General features: G+C 43.2%; 2 protein-coding genes across 2 annotated transcripts in view; one reads left to right on the top strand and one right to left on the bottom strand.

Annotated features, from left to right (window-relative positions):
* Positions 1-19,180, top strand: part of nbeab (neurobeachin b) — a gene marked incomplete at both ends in the record, with an annotated part of 275,893 nt that overhangs the window by 187,037 nt on the left and 69,676 nt on the right. Inside the window, 2 exons of the mRNA XM_080007466.1 lie at positions 470-616; positions 8,076-8,212. Coding sequence (XP_079863592.1) covers positions 470-616; positions 8,076-8,212 — 284 coding nt within the window. The remainder of the gene's footprint in view (positions 1-469; positions 617-8,075; positions 8,213-19,180) is intronic.
* Positions 8,903-11,257, bottom strand: mab21l1 (mab-21-like 1). The gene has a single exon (XM_080007467.1). The coding sequence runs from the start codon at positions 11,021-11,023 to the stop codon at positions 9,944-9,946; it is 1,080 nt and encodes a 359-aa protein (XP_079863593.1). The 5' UTR covers positions 11,024-11,257; the 3' UTR covers positions 8,903-9,943.

The following is a 19,180-nucleotide window of genomic DNA, read 5'->3' as shown; positions in this document are numbered from 1 at the left end:
GGTTCCGGTATAATAAGCAGTCATATCTGAAATCCACCTTCCGCCGCCCCGGTTCACCTAGAGACCTGACACTTGGTGTTCCCTGTATCGGTGTCATTTCTCATGCTAGACAAAATTGTCTTCAGAGCATAATGAAGTGTGTCTGGATAGAACCTCGGCACATTTGGAAAAGCTTTGGAAATCCTCTTGCGTGTTCCATCGACATGTCTGAGCAGAGCTAAAGCTACGGCAATGTCTCGGGTGAAATTTGCATTTCATGTTGCAATATCCAGTCTATCTCCAGCCCACATCGCAGTGGCACAGGACCTTTAAACTTTGCAAGGTCAGCACTCCCTCGTCCCAAAACAGACATAATATGGGTTCAAATGAATTGTCCTATGTTAACGCTGATACCTCGCTGTGCTCGGCGGCGGTCGCGGCAGCGGCTTGCACCTTTGATCCGCGTGCGTGCTTGTTTGTGTGTTTCCAGGCACGGAGGAGGACGCGGTGGTCCGGTCGCAGAAGGCCGTGCGCAGCCAGTCGCTGTCCAGCCAGAACCCGGAGCTGGAGCTGGTCCTGGAGGGGGAGGACGACGCCGGCAGCCTGCTACAGGAGAAGGAAATGGACAACCTGGGGGGTGAGTCCCGACACCGCATTCCCCGGCACTCTGCCCGGCGCTCCACCACGTCCACTTAGTCCAGGACCACACCATACCGCTGCCATACCGCTACGCACACCCATCGCATTCAAGCAAAAAATAGAAACCCTTACGCTCTGTGTTGGTCTTCGTTATTGCGTTTTTACTTTCCACTTCCCTGGCCCCGCTGTGAAGTTGAAGTCGGTGGTTGAAGTTGGAAAGACTGTTGCACAACCGCCACGTCAACAAACTTTTTTTTATACTATTATTTAGTATGTGATTCCTTTTTTCATTCTCTGTGAGCGGGGCAGTGCATACCTCTGGCTAACAACATGCAAATAAAATGTTTTCAATGACATGTTTTGAAAATACCATTTTAAATGGAAATCTTCCCAATACTTTTCAATTTAAATAAACTATTATCCTATTAGACATTTCACGAAATGCCATGTCAAATTGGTGCTTAAAATATATATTACACGTCTACTTTCTTTATTATTTTTTATGTTATTTTCTTATAGGTTAGCCATATATATATATATATATATATATATATATATATATATATATATATATATATATATATATATATATATATATATATATATATATAATACAGTATAGCCTAATAGTACTGGAGATAAGTTATGGTAAAGTTTCATTTAGGAGTATTTAGATGTATATTTAATACAACACAGATAATTAATCCTATTATATAATTATAGAACCCAGAATCGCGATTGTGGCGCCGCCCCTTTACGCACATCTGAGTATTTTTCGAGCTAATAGAGCTTGTACGTAATCACCGGGTGTCATGACATTTCACTGCATATATGTACGACCGTATGTGTATGTATGTGACAAATAATCTCTTGAACTTGAACTTGAACTATATTATCAAATTTATTATAAGTAGAAGAGCCACATTATTTAATATTTTATATATATTATTATTACATTATTCATTATATTTTTACATTATTCATTATTTATAAGTATTTGTGGAGGACACAACGTAAATAAAGCAGGTCCTTTGTAATTCCTATATTTACATCAATGGCAAATATTTTCATTTTCTTAATGGTGTATTCTCATAATAGGTTTTAACTGTATGTTCCATTGTGTATGCCCATCAATTCTAACCTGTACCTCACCTGTACACCACATGCATTATTCAGTATGACCATACAATAAAATATAATACAATAATATAACAAAATATAATATGATAATATGTTTTAACAAAACTTAAACAATTCAAATTAATCACAATAATTAAAAATTAATTTTCCCAGCTCTAGTATATATAAAAAATAAAAATAAAAGAATTCCGGGAAATCCATTTGTATTGTAATATTACTGTGTACTTAAAGAAGATAATATAAGAATCTTACAAATGATCGTTACACAATTAAAGTGAAGTGAAACAAAAGGTACCTGAACTGAGTTGAACAGAGAAAACTACACTAAACTACGCTAAATTCCCAATAACTTAATAAAACTGTGATTAAAACAGTAGGCAAAACGCATTCAAAGATTATTTGTAATTCACCCTCCGATCAGCTTAAATATTGTTGAAAAACTCCCATCAAACTTTCCTCTTTAAGCATTTTATAACCATACACTGGAATGAAATTACTACATGCAACGTCAGCTTTCAAAGTCTGAACGCTGTTTCAGTTTCAGTGAACTTGGCAGAGAAATCTTTCTTTCTTTTTTGGGGAGGGGCGGCTCTGAAACGAGTGTTTTCCATGTTCTGGCCGGTCTCGCACTCCGTCAAACTCACAAACACCCTCTGGTTCTGGGTCAGATGGTGAGAGGACTCATCCCCTCTCACCACCATATCATGGATTTTCTGCGTTCGTCGTTTTTCCGCCTTTCTCTCCGTGTCTCGCTTTTTAGGGTCGTCTTTCTTCCTCCACGCGGTCCACTCAGTTCCTTCCCTCCCGGCGCGCCTCCCCCTGCAAACGGCGCCGGATCCGTGCACGAGTCACAGTGTGGACTCCACGCCGAGCTGCTCGGGTCTCAGGCTGCAGGTTAACCGCAGTTCACCTGCAGCCTGAGCATTTTCCAGACGTTTGGCTGCATGCAAACAAACGGAGCTTGAAATAAGCAAAGTCTGTTGTTTGTTTTTTTTACCGCCCCTGTGATAACATATATTTTACTGGAATCCATTAGTCAACAGTGGCAGCCGTCAGACAGCCCAGAAACATTTTCCGTGGTTTACCGAGCAGCAAATGGTCTGAGAGGAACAAAAATACGGAGGACAACTGTGTTTTTTGGGTTGTTGTTTTTTAAAGCGTGTATCAGTGATATTTGCCACTCATTGTGATACACCGCCAACTATTGGTGTCCAGTCGGAATTACAACACGGCCGAAGCTCTGTACTTGGTACTACACGCTACGCAGGGGTGACTACCTGCTATGGATGTACTACTACGTGCTGCTTTCCGTCTGCATTTATTCCAAATAGTACAATAGTTTTTTCTGTGGTTAAAAGCCATAAAACAACATAACTAATACTTTAAAGTATTAGTTTCAGTTAGTTCAAGTTAATATATTAACGTACGATATGGTATGAGTGTCTTTCTAAATGTCGTTCTTTCTTCTGTTATTGTGTATTGGCTAGCAGGAAATAATATAGAAATTAAATACTACTTCCTGCAGTAAAAGTCCTTTTTTTATTTGTCGTCCTGAAGCTAAGCCAGCATTTGGGTTGGTTTTACTGCCATTAGACGATATATAAAAAAAAAATTCAAGTTTCTGTTTTTAGTTAAGCGAGTTCACATTCCTTTGGCTTTGAATATCCCCGGGAAAAGCACATTTCTACTCGTGGGGTCAGTGGCGATCAGGGGTTGTGAAGCTTGTTTCTGGCTCCTGCAGGTTCGTGGTGACTCTTTACTAAAGGAGCAGAACAACTGGTTGTCTGGTACTTCTGCTTTAAAACTCCTCATAACTCATTTTCCTCAGCTCAAAGGCAAGTATTCTGACATGCAGGACAGATAACTACGCTGTGTTCCAATTCAAATCCAATTCTTTCAAGATTATTTTTTCCTAAACCAAGATGTATTACATTTCTCGGTATAAATGACTTAAAAGTACTTACTATTGATTTCAAAGACACAGAGTCGGTTGATGATGGTGAAATGACCTTGACCCCTTCGTAGATTTGAAATTGACTTTCAAATTAACTGGCAATTGTTGTCAGGGGTTCAGGCCCAAAGGGGCGGGAGACCTATTGTTTTTCTAAATGAAAAACTGACGTCAGTGGTGTGTGGATGTCATGGATCCTCCGCACTCACAGACAAGATGAATAAAATGTGTATTCGGGGGAAGCTCCGACATGCCGTCGTCAAATTTGATCCAGATGGATTACTGTGGAGTAATTTAGTAAAAAACTGTATTTTTTTATCATCGCCGCAACGTGCGCTCATGCGCAAATGACGGCACGTACAGATGATAGCACTGCAGTCTAGAGATTGGAAAACAGTCTGGACATCACCAAGATGGCAGCATGTGCAGATGTAACTAATGTCAGAACTTTATGAATGTGATGGATCCAACAAACCCGGAGACAAAATGAATAATGTGTAAAGTTCCAACATGGCGCAGTTCGAAAAACATCCAGATCGGCACTCCAGCTTTGTGTAAGAGGTTTGCGATCAACAATTGCAACCTCACCAAGATGGCGCCACGCAGTGATGTACGCCGCAACGGAGAAAATCCTTGCGTGCAAGTTGGCGGAGTACACAGATTACGTGATAGCATGTGAACAAAGTCCTTTGCACATTTGACTTCATTTATAGGCTCATAAAATACATTGTTATTGTGAAGGCTGTTTTCTGTTGATTTACAAAGTGCAATCAAAGAATTTAACCCCAAAATGGATGAATAATTGTTTAAAAAAATTGTGATCGCAGCTATATTCATTATTATTATTATTATTGTTATTATTATTATTATTATTATTTCAGACACATTTTGTTTGATATGGTCATCTTATAGTGGCATCTAATCTTGGTATTACTTACTAGTATTTACTAATTACTCTCGCAGTGTGTCCCATATAAGTGCTGCTAAATCTTACATTAAGCTTAATCTTAAAATACCAAAGTGTTGCTAAATTCAGCACTTAATGCCCAGCAGGTTGAGTTCAGCCCCTATAGCACAGCCTGCCAGGATATGCATGTTTGAATTTATTTTAAATTAAACATTGATGACTGGGTATCGACGTTTCCTCAAATTCTGAATGGGATTATTACAAACACACACATACACACACACACACACACACACACACACACGCATTATGTCCCTGCCGGTGAGATTGGAAATTGCTATCTAATTTGTAGTGCCTGACAATAATCAGAGATATATTTATTTATTTATTTATTTATTTAAAAGATAAATAAATAAATAAAAAATGTTTCGTTTGTTTATTTTTGTTGTTTTTTTTGTTTATTTTGTTTTCTTTCTCCAGCCAAGTCCTTTCTAGTCTGGCTGTTGGTGCTTTGGTGTTTCCCCCCATAGTGGAGCTCCCCTCGCAGTGTGCACTGTCAGTGCTGTGGATCTAATCTGAGCATGAAGAGCCCTAATGAGCGCTCTGGGACCCACGGAGCGTCTCCTGCCAAGCGCCGGGTCAGGGGGGCGGGGCTCGGACCCGGGGCCCGGGGGGTTGTGTGGGGGTACTTGGAGCTTCTCCGTGAGGGTTTGTGCTCCAGCCGGGAGCTGTGTGGGCGCTGCACCGGCATCAAACCAGCCGTGGAGTGGTCAACTTGTGCCGTGGAACAGAAGCTCAGAGAGAGACGAGCCATTAAAGATGAAGTAAAGGAACTGAATACAGACACTCATGTTCTCACTTTCAGTACATTTTACATTCTAATATATATATATATATATATATATATATATATATATATATATATGATTGGGATTAAATATTTAATAAGTAAAAATAAAATAGGTTTGGAATAATGTAAAAAAAAATCTGTTTTTGGTAATTATATATATATTTTTTTTGATTCAAAATAAATATTTTAAATGTATTTTAAGCACTCTGCAGCCTTAACAATTTTATTTTTCATTAAACTCCATTATCTGAGACCAAGTACACATTTCAATACTGACAATGTGGTTTGGTCTCAGCTCCGTCCGGGAACAAGCACTGTCATCTTAATTAGACATCTCCCACAATGCACTGCGGTCCCATTCACTTGCAACGCGCACAGCTCACTCCCTCTCTCGGAAGTGTGTGTGTGTGTGTGTGTGTGTGTGTGTGTGTGTGTGTGTGTGTGTGTGTGTGTGTGTGTGTGTGTGTCTGTCTCTGTGTGTCTGTCGCTGCGTGTGTGTGTGTGTGTGTGTGTGTCTGTCTCTGTGTGTCTGTCGCTGCGTGTGTGTGTGTGTGTGTCTGTCTGTGTGTGTGTCTGTCGCTGCGTGTGTGTGTGTGTCTGTCTCTGTGTGTCTGTCGCTGCGTGTGTGTGTGTGTGTGTGTGTGTGTGTCTGTCTGTGTGTGTGTCTGTCGCTGCGTGTGTGTGTGTGTGTGTGTCTGTCTGTCTGTGTGTGTGTCTGTCCCTGTGTGTCTGTCGCTGCGTGTGTGTGTGTGTGTGTGTGTGTCCGCGCCCGCGCGCGCGCGCGCGTGTTTTGGGCGTTTTCATTTCGATTCACGCGCACAGACGTTTGACAATAAATGTCCACGTGCACGGTCAGTCCTTGGCCAACTCAGCTTTTTATTCATGTAATAATTGTCTCTTATTTTGGGCCTTTACATTCACTATGACTACTTCTGGATGACATGCGCGGTCTCTTTGGAATAATTTCATAAACATTTGGGTCACTACGCTCTTCACTTGGCTCCTTGTTTCGGCGACATTTATTTGTATTTTATTTTATATGACTTATACCCAGAAATAATTTCATTATTCTTGTGTAAACATTTTAATGCTTCGGCCTAATTATGGAAAAATCCCCTCGGGGATTATGGTTTAATCCTATTCCTGGATGCAGCGGCTTAATGCTCAGGGCTGCACAGTGTCTCTGGATGCAGTTTAACCCTGAAGTGTTTTACTTTTCCATACAGGTCCAGTGGACATGGAAATTAAATATTATATCGTGTTAAATTATGACAGGAAGGGATAGTATTATAATAAGAATAATTATTATTATGTCATGTTGTTTTTAAAACGTTGATTGCACCTCCAGCTGTAGTATTATTATGATGAATAGTAGTATAAGTATTAGCCTATTATTATATTTACTATTATTTTAATATATTTGTATTATATCCATACATGTATCTACAGGGTGTATTTTTATGGCTTTCTGGCTATTGAGACACTTATTTCGCCTTCAGCTGTATTTTTATTCCTAAGTGGTTTTTTTTGTCACAAATAAACCTTTCGTCATAAAATTAGCAGTGACGTCACTGGACTGACTCCCAAAGACGGTGACGTCATCGCGTGTCCAGGCCTTCGCGAAGCGCCGTAGTTCTCCGAAAACAGCCGCGGATGAGGTCGCCGCTCCGGCGCCGCCGCCGCACCGGCACCGCGCCGCACCGCACCGGCGGCGTGCCGCGTGCGGCGCGGTTGCCGGCGGCGTCGCGGCGTCGCCGTGGGAATAGAGACCAAAAGGAAAAAGCCACTCGTGTCCTTGTAACACTGCCGAGCGTAATTGGCTGAGGGGCGCAGATTAAGATTGATGAGAGGTCGAAGTGGCTCTTTGGAGTTTGGGGGGAAAATCGATAATAGAAAAAAAAAAAAAAAAAAAAAAACAATCCCGATTTCAGGAGGAGGTGAAATGTGATCAGTATCAGCTGATCGCTGTTGGAAAGCAGCCGTAAATATTGGGCAATTATTTCGATTTGAGAGCCAGGGGCGGTGTTATTCTCCAGGGTTCCTGCACGGGCCTCTGAACTTAAAAAAAAAAAAAAAAAAGCTTTAATGTTTTAGGTTTTCTGAACTTAATATCTGCATCTTAATTTATTGGTTTCAAGTTGAGAACACCTACTAAATTCAGCTTTTACAAATGGAAACAATTTCGTATTTGCTCCAATGACTTTCCAGTGTATGAGAAATGATTGACCTCGCTGTGCTTTTATAGGAACCCGAAAAGTAAACATTTTAATTTATGCGAAATGTGGTGATTAAATAAAATAACATAATTAATAATGTTAAATTTGAATATATATTTGATATCGATGTATTCACAATTTAAACACACTTTTCCCGGTTTCATTTTTCTGCCTTTTTAAAAGAATGTTGTACATTACAGCATGGTTTGCACCGTGCGGTCGTCGCTGTAATTTAGGAATGTTAGAAATATAAAATATCAAATATAAATAGTGACATACAATGCAGAGTTTTTTTTTAACGATTTAAATATCGATTTGGGTGTATCTAAACGGAGGCGCGTCCACCTCGCAGCGGTGTAATATAATTTGATTTGTTTCGTGAAACGCTCCCAGGCCCGGTGGTGCTGAGCAGCCCTGCCCAGCTCGTCGCCCCGGCGCTGGTGTCCAGGGGGACGCTCTCCGTCACCTCCACCGAGATCTACTTCGAGGTGGAGGAGGAGGACCCCGCCTTCGCCCGAGTCGACCCCAAGGTGAGTGGAACGCCGTCGACGCGCCGCCGCGTTCGATCGGTCGCCGTAATGACGGGCACATCCACGTCATATCGCCTTCTTAAATAAATGTTTATTTTTCAACATTTTTCCCCAAAGCAGGGGTGTGTTTTCATGACGGCACTATTGGTTTTACGTGCAGTTTTATGTGCAGACCAAGGTCGATTTTTGCAAATTATTCCCAATCTAAATGTTCTGCCTGAATAGATTAAATTGGCATTTTATTTTGTTAATTTATTTGCATTTTTTAACACTGTCCTCCTCCCTATAATGTGTTTGAAATAGTTATTTTACTCTCATGCACGTTTCTCTTACGTTTACGTATAATGTTATTGGGGGGCCTATGCAGGCTGATTAAAGTCGAGATATTCTGCAGTGGAAAGTTGTTTTTAGATGTAATTATTTATTCTTAATTTACTTTATTGGATGTTTTTTTTGACACGTTGGGTTTTGTTCGGTCTTTACAAATGGTGTATTGGCTGTTGTGTTTTTTTCCCAGATTATCATATTGCCTACACACTCGTTTTATTTTTCTTTACTAATTTCAAATGGAAAGCGTAATAAGAATAAGCCCAAAGACCAAATATAAATATATTGTGGATTTTTTTCCCACTCGTGCATCTATTTTCCAAATTAAATATAAGGAACCATAATGGGACACAAATATAAAACAGCTTGATTTATTAACTCTTTAAATTAAATCAAAGACAGAAAAAAAATCATATCACAGATGTTATAATCCAGTGTATTTCAAGTGCATTTTTCTTCAATTAGACTGTAATATATACTATATATATTTTCTTATTTTCATTTTTTTTGTATCACGTAGGCCTACGTATATAAGGTATAAAAGACAACAAAGAAATTACTTTAAATAATAATTCAAGTAAATTTATGGAATGTTTTTTTTTTTTTTAAACGTCACAAACGTCGGCCTACTATCAAAAATGTAAACTTTAATAAAAATTAGAACATGTCCATTGAAAAACAGATGAAATCAGAGTCAGACTACCACGGATGCAAATATAAATAAAAAAATAAAAACGTCTACCACAAAAAAAAAATGGTTCAGGAGTAGAGTTTAAAAAACAGGTGAATCCTATTTACGTGTCACAGAACAACATTCACAATTTCAGACCACTGGAACCACAATCTATGAATGTATATACAGTATAAAATGTAAAATGAACAGTTGCTGTCCCCCCATAGGCTTTGCACGGTAAAGCATTTTGTGTGTTTAAGTGCATGTATTCCTTATGTGTATGTGTGTTTATATATCCATTTACTGTGTGTATCACACGATTGAGGTGTGTGTGTGCGCGCGCGCGCGCACGTTTGTGTGCGTGTCTTGTCAGTTTCCTAAGGATCATAAAACCATCAAAAATTTGGTCTTTAAAGAATTGCTGAAGCAAACTGAGGCAACCGTGGAAAAAAAAATAAGAATGAAATAAATAAAGATTAAAAAAAAAAAAGAAATCGCGATGAATCGCAGTTTTAAATGTGCTCCGAGATAATAAGGGGGGAATTGTACATTTTTTTGTCTGACCTGGAAATAAAAACCCCACTTGGGAACAGGCCGAAAAAGAGGACAGTCACATTTGCAAAGTCTTAAAATAGATCCCCAAATTGTTGTTGCGTTTCCTTGTCAGTGAAGCTCCTGATTATCTCCATTTAAGCCTCGTTATTTTAAAGACGTGTTTTGTTGCTTTTACCTCAGAGCTTTTCCAGGCTCTTGGGGTTGGTCAGTATTTCCCTCGCCAGTCTCCAGGTCTGCTTGGCCGCGTTCTCCAGCGCGGAGTGCGGCTTCCCCTGGAACAGGTCCAAGTTGGGCAGAAAGTAGTGCGGACACCTCCGGCACTGCAGGCACGAAATGAGCTGCAGCAGGATGCCGTTGAGCCGGTCCCCCAGGCAGTTCTCGTCCCAGTCCGCCTCCCGGGGGTGCTTCTCGCACTCGTAGGACACCAGAGTCTTCATGTGGTAGTTGTTCAGGGGCTGTCCCGGCAGCTCCAGGTGCCGGTCCCGCAAAGTCTTCAGCACCGACAGGCATTTCTTCCTGCATCCCCCTAAAAGAAGCCGGTTCTCGGCTTCGGCGAACTGCAGCACCCACGCGTCGCTCTCCGCGGAGCTCTGCTTGCCGTTCAACGAGTAGCACTCCTTGGATAAGAGGTTGAAGCCCTCCGCCTTGACCTCCGCCACCCGGTTGGGACCCGGCCAGGGGATGTGCGGCAGCGGCCAGTGCGCCGCGCTCCGCGGCCAGATCCCGGTGCACTTGAACGCCGGGGTGATCTGCACCACGTACCGGTCCCGTATGCGCAGCTTCACCTCGCTGGTGTCCGCGACCATCTTGACCACGTCCCGGTAGCTGCACTTATCCACCGCCTGCGCCACCAGGGTCTGGAACCGGGAGCGGATCTTGCGCGCCGAGAGGTAACCGGAGGCCGTGATGAACTCCACCCACAGGGACATGCTCCTCTTGCGGCCGTCGCTGAGCTTGAGCACCGCACAGCCCGGGAGAGAGCCGTCGTCCACGAAGTTGAAGACCCCCATCTGGTTGAGATAGAGCACCACCTCGAACTCCGTGGGCGAGATGACCTCCAGGCCCTCGAAGCGGTTGTCCATCTCGCTCAGCGAGCTGATGAACCGCGGCTCCTGCACCTCCACCTCCTTGAGCACGTCCGACACCACCTTGCACACCTCCCGGATGGTCTTGGAGATGGCCGCCTTGCGGGACTGGCACTTCTCGTTGTAGTATTTGTTGAGGTGGTACACCAGCTTGGCCTGCGCCGCGATCATGTTTGGGCAGAGATCCGGGTTGTACACCGGAGTCTCGCAGTACGCCGAGGGATCCAACGCGGCTGTTTGTACGGGAGCCAATTTTAGAGAAGAAAAGGAGCGATTCAGAGAAGAAAAAAGGTGTCTACTCGATGTTTAAAAAAAGGACAACTATCCCTGGAGCTGTGCTGAGCGCACCATGCGTAAAAATATCTGCGGCTACACCATGGAGCTCTGCATTGGACTGGAGTAGGTTATAGCCAATTATCACGAAACATTAATACAGTCATCGAAATTCCTTCTCAACCCCGGGTATTTTGAGTAGTAAAAAACATAAAACGGTGTTTTATTTCCCCCTGCGATGGCCGCTTATGGTCCGTCCAGGCGTGCGGTGTGCGCTCCTGACGCGCCGCGCCTGCGTTTTAGCGCAGGGACGCGCACGGACCGGTCCGCGAGGGAGGGGCGGAGGCGGGGCGGGCCAATCACGGCCCGGTGCGTCACCGCGTCCGTGTTTACCGAAAACAAACGAATCCCCGGTGTTGTGTTATAAAGCGGGAGAAGTAAAGGTAGAGGCAGAGGACCGAGGAGGGAGCGCCTCCACATTGGAGAAGGAGACTGGATTTTCCTGCTTCACTTTCTGTGGACTGGATGATTTTGTTTTTTCAAATATTTTTTTTAGATTCATAGACGATACAGGACAGTAGGTGGGTCGAGGACTGGAATAAAATATGCCAGTCTAAATTTAATTAGTTAACCTTTTTTTTCTCTTATTCGACATGGCAGCAGTATTATTTAATATATCTATTTTTGTACTTTAGAATTTACATTTTTATAATTCATAATTATAATTATTCAATTATCATCCTAGAAATAAATATATGCGTCTTTTTTGACGGAGGTGATATCAAAAGGCACTCTTTATTTTCAAACGACGTGCTATTGATATCAACGGTGTTAAAATAAATAATAATGTCCTGGTCTATTAATTTATATTCTGTAAATCATCCCATTTGATCCTGAAAGAGAAAAATCGTTGTTATGTATTTTGTGAATATTCTATGATAGTATGATATTCATGCAACTGGCTAAATCTGCAATCCGTGTGTGCACGGTCCTGGTCCTGGTAGAAACACATTTTTTAACGACCTTTTTGCTTTTCACAATGTAGATATTTAGGCCTCCCGATGCTGTTTTTTGTTGTTTTTTTTAACTTAACCAATTTAAATATTTTGTACAACTATAATATAGAAATCCCAGTAGAAGAAGATAATATCCATATATATTTCAAGTTTCACATATTGTTTTGCAATTTATATGTAGTTTCTAACGTTTTACGCAATTTAAATTCTGAACCATTTTCAAATAGTGTTTTCTGTGTAATTTGTTTTATTAATTAATTAATTTATTATTATCTAACAAATCTTGGCCACTAAAAAGTGCTGTTTTATTCAAACAAAGGGGAAACACTAATGGCAAATGGGAATCACAATGCTTATACAAGAGTTGAAATCAAATTCACCCATTCTTTTCAAAATGACCAAAAATGATAGTACTAGCACTGATAATAATGTTAAGAAATACAAAATTCAGATTTTTCGTGAAAATAATATGACCAACAAACATTCAGAATTGATGATATAAAACAGATACGACCGATTAAAACGCTTAATTTTTTCATTTCATTTTTTTTAACACATTACACTGCACGTGCGCCTCTCTGTGCAAGTCGCCTCGCAGCTAAAACAGAGATTCACAATAAAGCGATGCCGCACCGATGCCAAACCGTCCTGCTCTCATTACCGCACTGGCACCGCATCTCACAAGGTACCGTGAGCCCTTTGAAGAGGCTTCAAACGGACTGCGTTGCGTGGATCAGATAAGGAACACAAAGCCTTTTACACTCGTCTCCTCCGCAGTCAGAACTGCACAACACCAGACATTATGAGGGCAAACTGCAGCCCGTCAGCCCCCACTCGGAGCAGAGTAAGCATGTGGAGTTCGCCTGGCGGAGGGTGGGTGGGGGTGGATGGAGGTGGGTGGGAATGGGTGGCGGACCCCGGTAGATGGTGGAGGTGATTCCTATCATCGTCACATCCTGTTAGCGCTTGCACTGGCACCGGAGCCGCTCGGGTAATGATCTTTAAGTGAACCTTTTTGCACCGTTACCGGGCAGAAAATATGCATGTGGGCTTTCTACGTGGTATCCCTGGAGTTGTAGCTTTAACCAGGTATGAGTATACATGGATAGAAAGCTTTATTCAGCCGGGGAGGACAAACTCAGAGACCAATACCCTAAATACAAGACCTGTTTAAAGTACAAAAGCAGTATTAGGTGTTTAAAGGCATTTGAGTATTAAAAGACCAAAACACATAATACAAACAAGAAATATTAAGAAACCGATATATTCCATGTTTATTCTCAAACAAGAGCGCAGAATAACCAAATAAATGACTAATTAATACCTTTCGGTTACAATCACTCAACACAAACTAGTCTCGGTTCAAATGAAATACCCAGCAGTGCCGTCCTTGAGTTTGGCTGCGACCAGACTCCAGGACTTACTTTCCAGGCTATCTCTCCATTGCCGACGCGTCTAAATCCGGTCCCCACCGTAGTCCCCCCCCCCCCCCCCCCCGGTTCCGTCCCCCGCCCGCCGGCCATGGCCGGGGGGGGGGAGCGGGGTTGGTCTTCATCGGGATTATCGCCTCTTAATCCGAAGCATGTGCTCCCAAACCGACCTTACAGCAACTCAACCTGCTTCCCTGCTCTGGAGCCCCGGTAGCTGTCGGATCCGCCTCGGGAGCCTCTCTTCTCGCCCCCCCCCCCCACCCTGTTCCAACATAGCCTGCTTTGTCGTCCCCCGCCCTCCCTCCCCTCCCCGCCACGGATCCATCGGCTATGATATACGAGGCCCCCGTTCTCCGGCGAAGGCCTTTCTTTGGGACCCGCCGCGCTGCCTTGCGTGATTGTGTAAATCAATACAATGGCCTCGACTTCCCCCTAATTTTGCAGCGGCATGTGACCCGTGTTTGAAGGCCTCTTTGTCTCCGCAGCATGCCTCCGCGCTCCTTCGTCTTTTTTTTTTTTTTTTTTTTTTCGGCCACCATTTTTTTTTTCTTTTCTGTTTTCCCCGAGCAAGACTGATCCTCCTGTTAGCCTGGCAGGACATGGGCGTCACCCGTTTGGGTCCTCTTGCTTAACTGGCTCTTTAAAGGACGGCCCACACATCCTCCGAGGAAGTTTTATTCCTTTAATGCTGTCGAGAGCATGAGGAAATTTGACCCCTATGGATTTAATAAACGGGAGATTATGCAAATTTGTGTAAGACATCACCATGCACGTGCGTTATACTTGCACGTTCTTTATTCATACCATTTGTACTTACTTTACACACATCAGTTCTTGGCGACCTGCTGTATTTCCTGTACATTTTGTTATTAAAAAAAAAAAAAAGAAGATAACGTCTGCGCTAAGGTTTTTAGCCCTAATCTTTAAAATGATATCCAAAGAAATTGATCCCCCAAGGGGGAATCTAAGCAAATAGAAATCATTTTGAACCATGTGACCCTCTGGGGCGCCGTGTTTAAGTCGGTTTATTCATTTTTGCTCAACCGTGCCCACTGAGCCTGTACTGTATATTTTCTTCCTCTATTGTTTTTGCGCTTTCGCCAAACTAAGCAAAGCAATTACGTTTGGTGTCACAATTTTAAGCTGAATGAAGGTCTTTGCAAAAAATTAATTATTTTATTAAGGTTCATAATCAGACAGATACCATCGTATTATATTATTAATCCTATTAAACATGAACATATAATGTCCCCTCCATGCAGTTATTATTATCTGGGGCCGTTTTAGCTTGAAAACGGGATTCGGGAAGCAAATCCCAACTGAAGGCAGATGCGAGCGCAAACTAATCCAAGTGGAGTTAATAGAGTGACATATTTCTATATAAATCAGATTAGGAGGATTGTCACTTCAAGACATGTGAGATCAGCGCTGGCTCCCAAGCTGTGCGAAATAATACGTTTCAATCTCATGGGACAGCCACTCATTTCAAGGCATTCTTTTACAATTTCATTTGCCCTCAAAATGCAATTGTCATTGGGATTTTTCGATCACCGGAACACTATTATTCCAAGCAATATGGCGTCTCTGCGGGGGAAGCCAGTTAATTTTTTTTTTTGAGGGGCCCGTGTCCCACACCGAGACCCCCTTTGGATCACATCCGCTCATTTGTTTTATTTTTATGTCGGTATTACCAGCTTCCCTGTCGGGAAGCTGGACAACGTAGCCAGGGGCTCCTGGAGACCCTCCAGTGATCAGCTCCACGGGTCCCCTGTGTTTTAAACCAGGAGCCCTGAGAGAAACACGCCACTGCACTCAGCTTTTACACTCTGTGATGGATACGTTTCCCACAATGCAAGGAAAGAAGCGGAAAGAAAAGTGTAACTTTGGGAAAATTCATTGATTTTTCTCAGCTTCATTTGGCCCTTCAACACCCTCCACCCCACACCCCTCCCACCAGCACCAGCACCTCCCCCCTCTCCAATACGGCACGCTTGTCAGCCTTTGTGATAAATTGCATGCATGTATTTGCATCAATTTAGCACATTAACCCTTCTGTTTTATTTGCCCAAATAACGATCCAGAAAATGTGCGGTGTCTGTTTCAAAAGGGACAAGTGTTCACGTTTTTTTTTCTCCGTCGCGTCGGCCGTCGGCTCGGCGGAAGCTTTCCCCCTCGCCGAAAGTGCTGGTGCTGTGTTTTCCACCTTTTGTATTAGCATGCAGTTAAGCGCCGCGTTTTGTCGAACATGACAATGCTAAGGAGTGCTTATGTCGGAAGGCAGAGCCTGTCTTATTATCCCCTCATTTCTATGTTTATTCCTGCTTTCTCAGCCTCTCGGTGTGGCTTACGCTGTGGGTTTGTCCGCGTGCGGTATCATCACATGCCTTTTATTTGTTTGCTTTTTTATTATTTTTTTTCGGGTGGGGGCTATCTCCTTAACTGGCGAGAAAGGCAACAATGCACGGGCGGCGGTGTGATTAATCTTAATGACCGGGAGACGTCCGGTGTCTAAAGGTGGGCGCCGTAATCATCTGCCTGCTGACCCCGCGACGCTCACTCCACAGAGTCTTCGCAGCGGCCCCCGTGCCCAATAAGCCATTTTGAATCTCAGATTGATTGTGCACCCGATCCATCCCCGGCGCCGTGGGATTCTCGAAACAAAGGGGGTTTGGATGACGCGCCGCAACACTCTCCGTCTGGGACGTGCGGTAATCAAATGCTGGCAGGGAGGCCCGTGATGAAATTAGGCAATGTTGCCCAAATAAGGGCTGAAGGGTTCATAATTGCCCGGTCCTAGAGATCTTAGGTGCCGGGTGCCAACTGTCAGAGCCGGGCTAATGATGACAAATGTCTCTCTATGCAGATTGCGGCAGCAGCAGAAGTGCAGCCGAGGAAGAAAGAGCAAAGAAAAGACGAGCGAGGGCCCGTGTGCACGTTACCGTCTCACATGAAAACAAACCTCTCGGATAATTTGTCATTTAAAAAAAACAACAACCGGCATTGTGAATCGCTGTTTTCCCACAGCGTTGCCTCCGAGAAATGTTTTCTAGTGTTTATTTTAATAACAGGAATAATTACTCAATGTTGTTGATTCGTGGTGGGGGCGGGAGAATAATCTATAATTAACTTCAATTTTACTTGTCAAGCCAGAGATGTGTGTCAATAAGGCTGTCAGGATGTTTTCACAATGAATGTAAGCCATGTTTGAAGTCGCAGCGCTATATTTAGCCAGCAATCCATCACCAGTGAAGGGGGGAACATGAGAGCCTGTTCCACAGTTTTCCTTGTGTATAGTTCACCTCATTAAGCTTCTTTACGTCTCGCTCATTATTATGCAGCAGCGCGAAGTAGCCAGACACAGTCCTGTTACCTCACTCACACATTAGATTTTTAACGACACGTTTTCTTTTATTTTTATTTTTTACTTTTTTTGTCGTCCTTCTCGAGCCACCTTTGTGGCAGAGGGGGGCGATCAAATCCCGACCGCGCTTCCTGTGACGTCAGGCGGTCATAAAAGAGCAAGCGCGCGGTGTCGCGGGGGCCAGATTTCCCCAATTTGTTGCATGAATGCCTTTTGAAAGGGGTCCCACTTTGTACAAAGGGAGCCTCCTCTTTGTTTGGCTTCGCCCCATCTGTGTCATCTGGTGGTCCGCGCGGGGGGGGCGGTGTCTCGGGGCGCTCCCCAGCGACGCTGCCAGTTGTTTTATGGACTCCGCGGAGTGGTGCCGGGAGTTCATAAGTCGAGCGGCCCATTGTGCGGCGAGCACAGCTGACACGTGTGAATTGACTGCAGCATATTGACGGATCATTTCCATTAATGAATCACGCCGGGGCCCTGCCTCATTTCGCGCCGTGATTCATGCGATTTGGGCCCCGTCGTCCTCGGAGACGCAGGGTTAACCGATCCCGCCACGCGCTCCGCCCGCAAGAGAATGAAGAACCGGGGGGGGGGGACGTTTTTTCTTAGTTTTATATGTTTGCAAGTGAGTGAACAGCGTGTCCTGATCTGCGGCTCACCCCTCCATCGCGTTCCTGAATTTCGATTTTGTTTTTCGTTTTTCCACCTTAAAGATTTCAAAGCTTTTTTTTTTTTTTTTTTTGGGTTCTCATTATGCATGCATTGTTAGCTGATTGATAAATCAAGGCAAGTTTATTTGTACGGAACATTTCATACACGAGGACAATTCAAAGTGCTGCGTTCGAAATATCATATATTATATAAAACCAAAGATGAATAAAAGCATCAAAATGAAGAGTTAAAAAGATATAAAATTACTTAACGGAAACCTTTTATGTTCCTTTTCAACAAGTCAATATCGGTCTCTGAGGTGCCCAAAACATGTCTTTGTTTGCTGAAAGTACCACTCAGGTTATACATTCTAGACATTCTAACATGCCTCAAAAGCATCCTGTTCCTGACAGTCCGTTAGTGTGGGAGGAGCCACCCTCCTGAGGCCCCTACTTCCGTGAGCCAATGGGGTTTTAGCATGAGTTTTATGAAGTACGTTTACTCTCACTTATTTCACCTCATCAGTCCACCCAAATCTGCTTCCGAACAAATTTGAGGCGAAAATAACCGATCCAGCCGCTGAATCTTCACTCATATTAGATCCGTGAGGCCTCATTCAAAACGATCGTTCCCACTTTGCCTGATCCGTGCCGCGGATCGACGTTACCGGATTTCTCAGATTTCCATCGTCGGCAGTTTGGTCACAGACGGTTTACAGTAGCGGTGGCGCTCAAGCCGTGGGTGGAGTCACTCAGATGGGTGGCGGTTCCAGTTCTACTGAAGCCCCCGTTTGACGTCCCTAGGGGGAGACAAATGAGAACGCCTGTTGGATCACATGTTTTATGAAATAGACGACTCCCACAAACCGACTGTGTTGTCTTATTTCATTTGAGTGTTAGTGGTTCCATCAGAAACCCAAATGTACAGTAAGTGTTATTTAAGAAAGGCTGCTTTGCCGAAAAGCAGTTGTATATTCACGTGCTTTGATGCTGGATTTAAGTCCTAATTTTGGGCCAAGGAGGGGATCTTCTGGAAGTTTGTGCCAACAATTTGTAGCGTAGTAAATAAATGCTGTTTCTACTTGTTCTGTCTTTACTGTAGGTACAGTTTTTAGTACAGTTAGTAGTACAGTAGTATGAGTACAGTTTGTGGTATTAAAGGAGTAGTAGTAGAGTTAGTAGTACAGTAGCAGTACATTAGTGGTAGTACAGTAGTAGTAGAGTGAGTAGTACAGTAGTAGTCGTCGTGGAAGTAGAGTTAGTAGTACAGTGATATTACAGTAGTAGTACAGTTAGTAGTACAGTAGTAGTATTAGTAGTAATACAGTTAGTAGTACAGTAGTGGTACAGTAGTGGTACAGTACAGTAGTAGTACAGTCGTAGTAGTACAGTTGTATTACAGAAGTAGTATGGTTAGTAGCACAGTAGTATTACAGCAGTAGTAGTAGTACATTAGTATCACAGCAGTAGTAGTACAGTTAGTAGGCGCTCCCAGATGACTGTAAGAGCTCATATTGGTGGAGCAAATCAGAGCCGCGTTTTGGCTCCGAGCCATTTAGAGATTTGTGAACGCGCAGCGAATGTTAAAACACGGCTGCAGT

The sequence above is a fragment of the Zeus faber genome (genome assembly GCF_960531495.2).
Source record: "Zeus faber genome assembly, chromosome: 9".
Lineage (NCBI taxonomy): Eukaryota > Metazoa > Chordata > Actinopteri > Zeiformes > Zeidae > Zeus > Zeus faber.
Note: the sequence above shows the minus strand (reverse complement) of the source record. Positions and strands in the feature narration are given on the sequence as shown.

What these genes read in the sequence shown, in the direction of transcription:
- mab21l1 (XM_080007467.1), bottom strand. Translation starts at nt 11,023, where the DNA reads ATGATCGCGGCGCAGGCCAAGCTGGTGTACCACCTCAACAAATACTAC.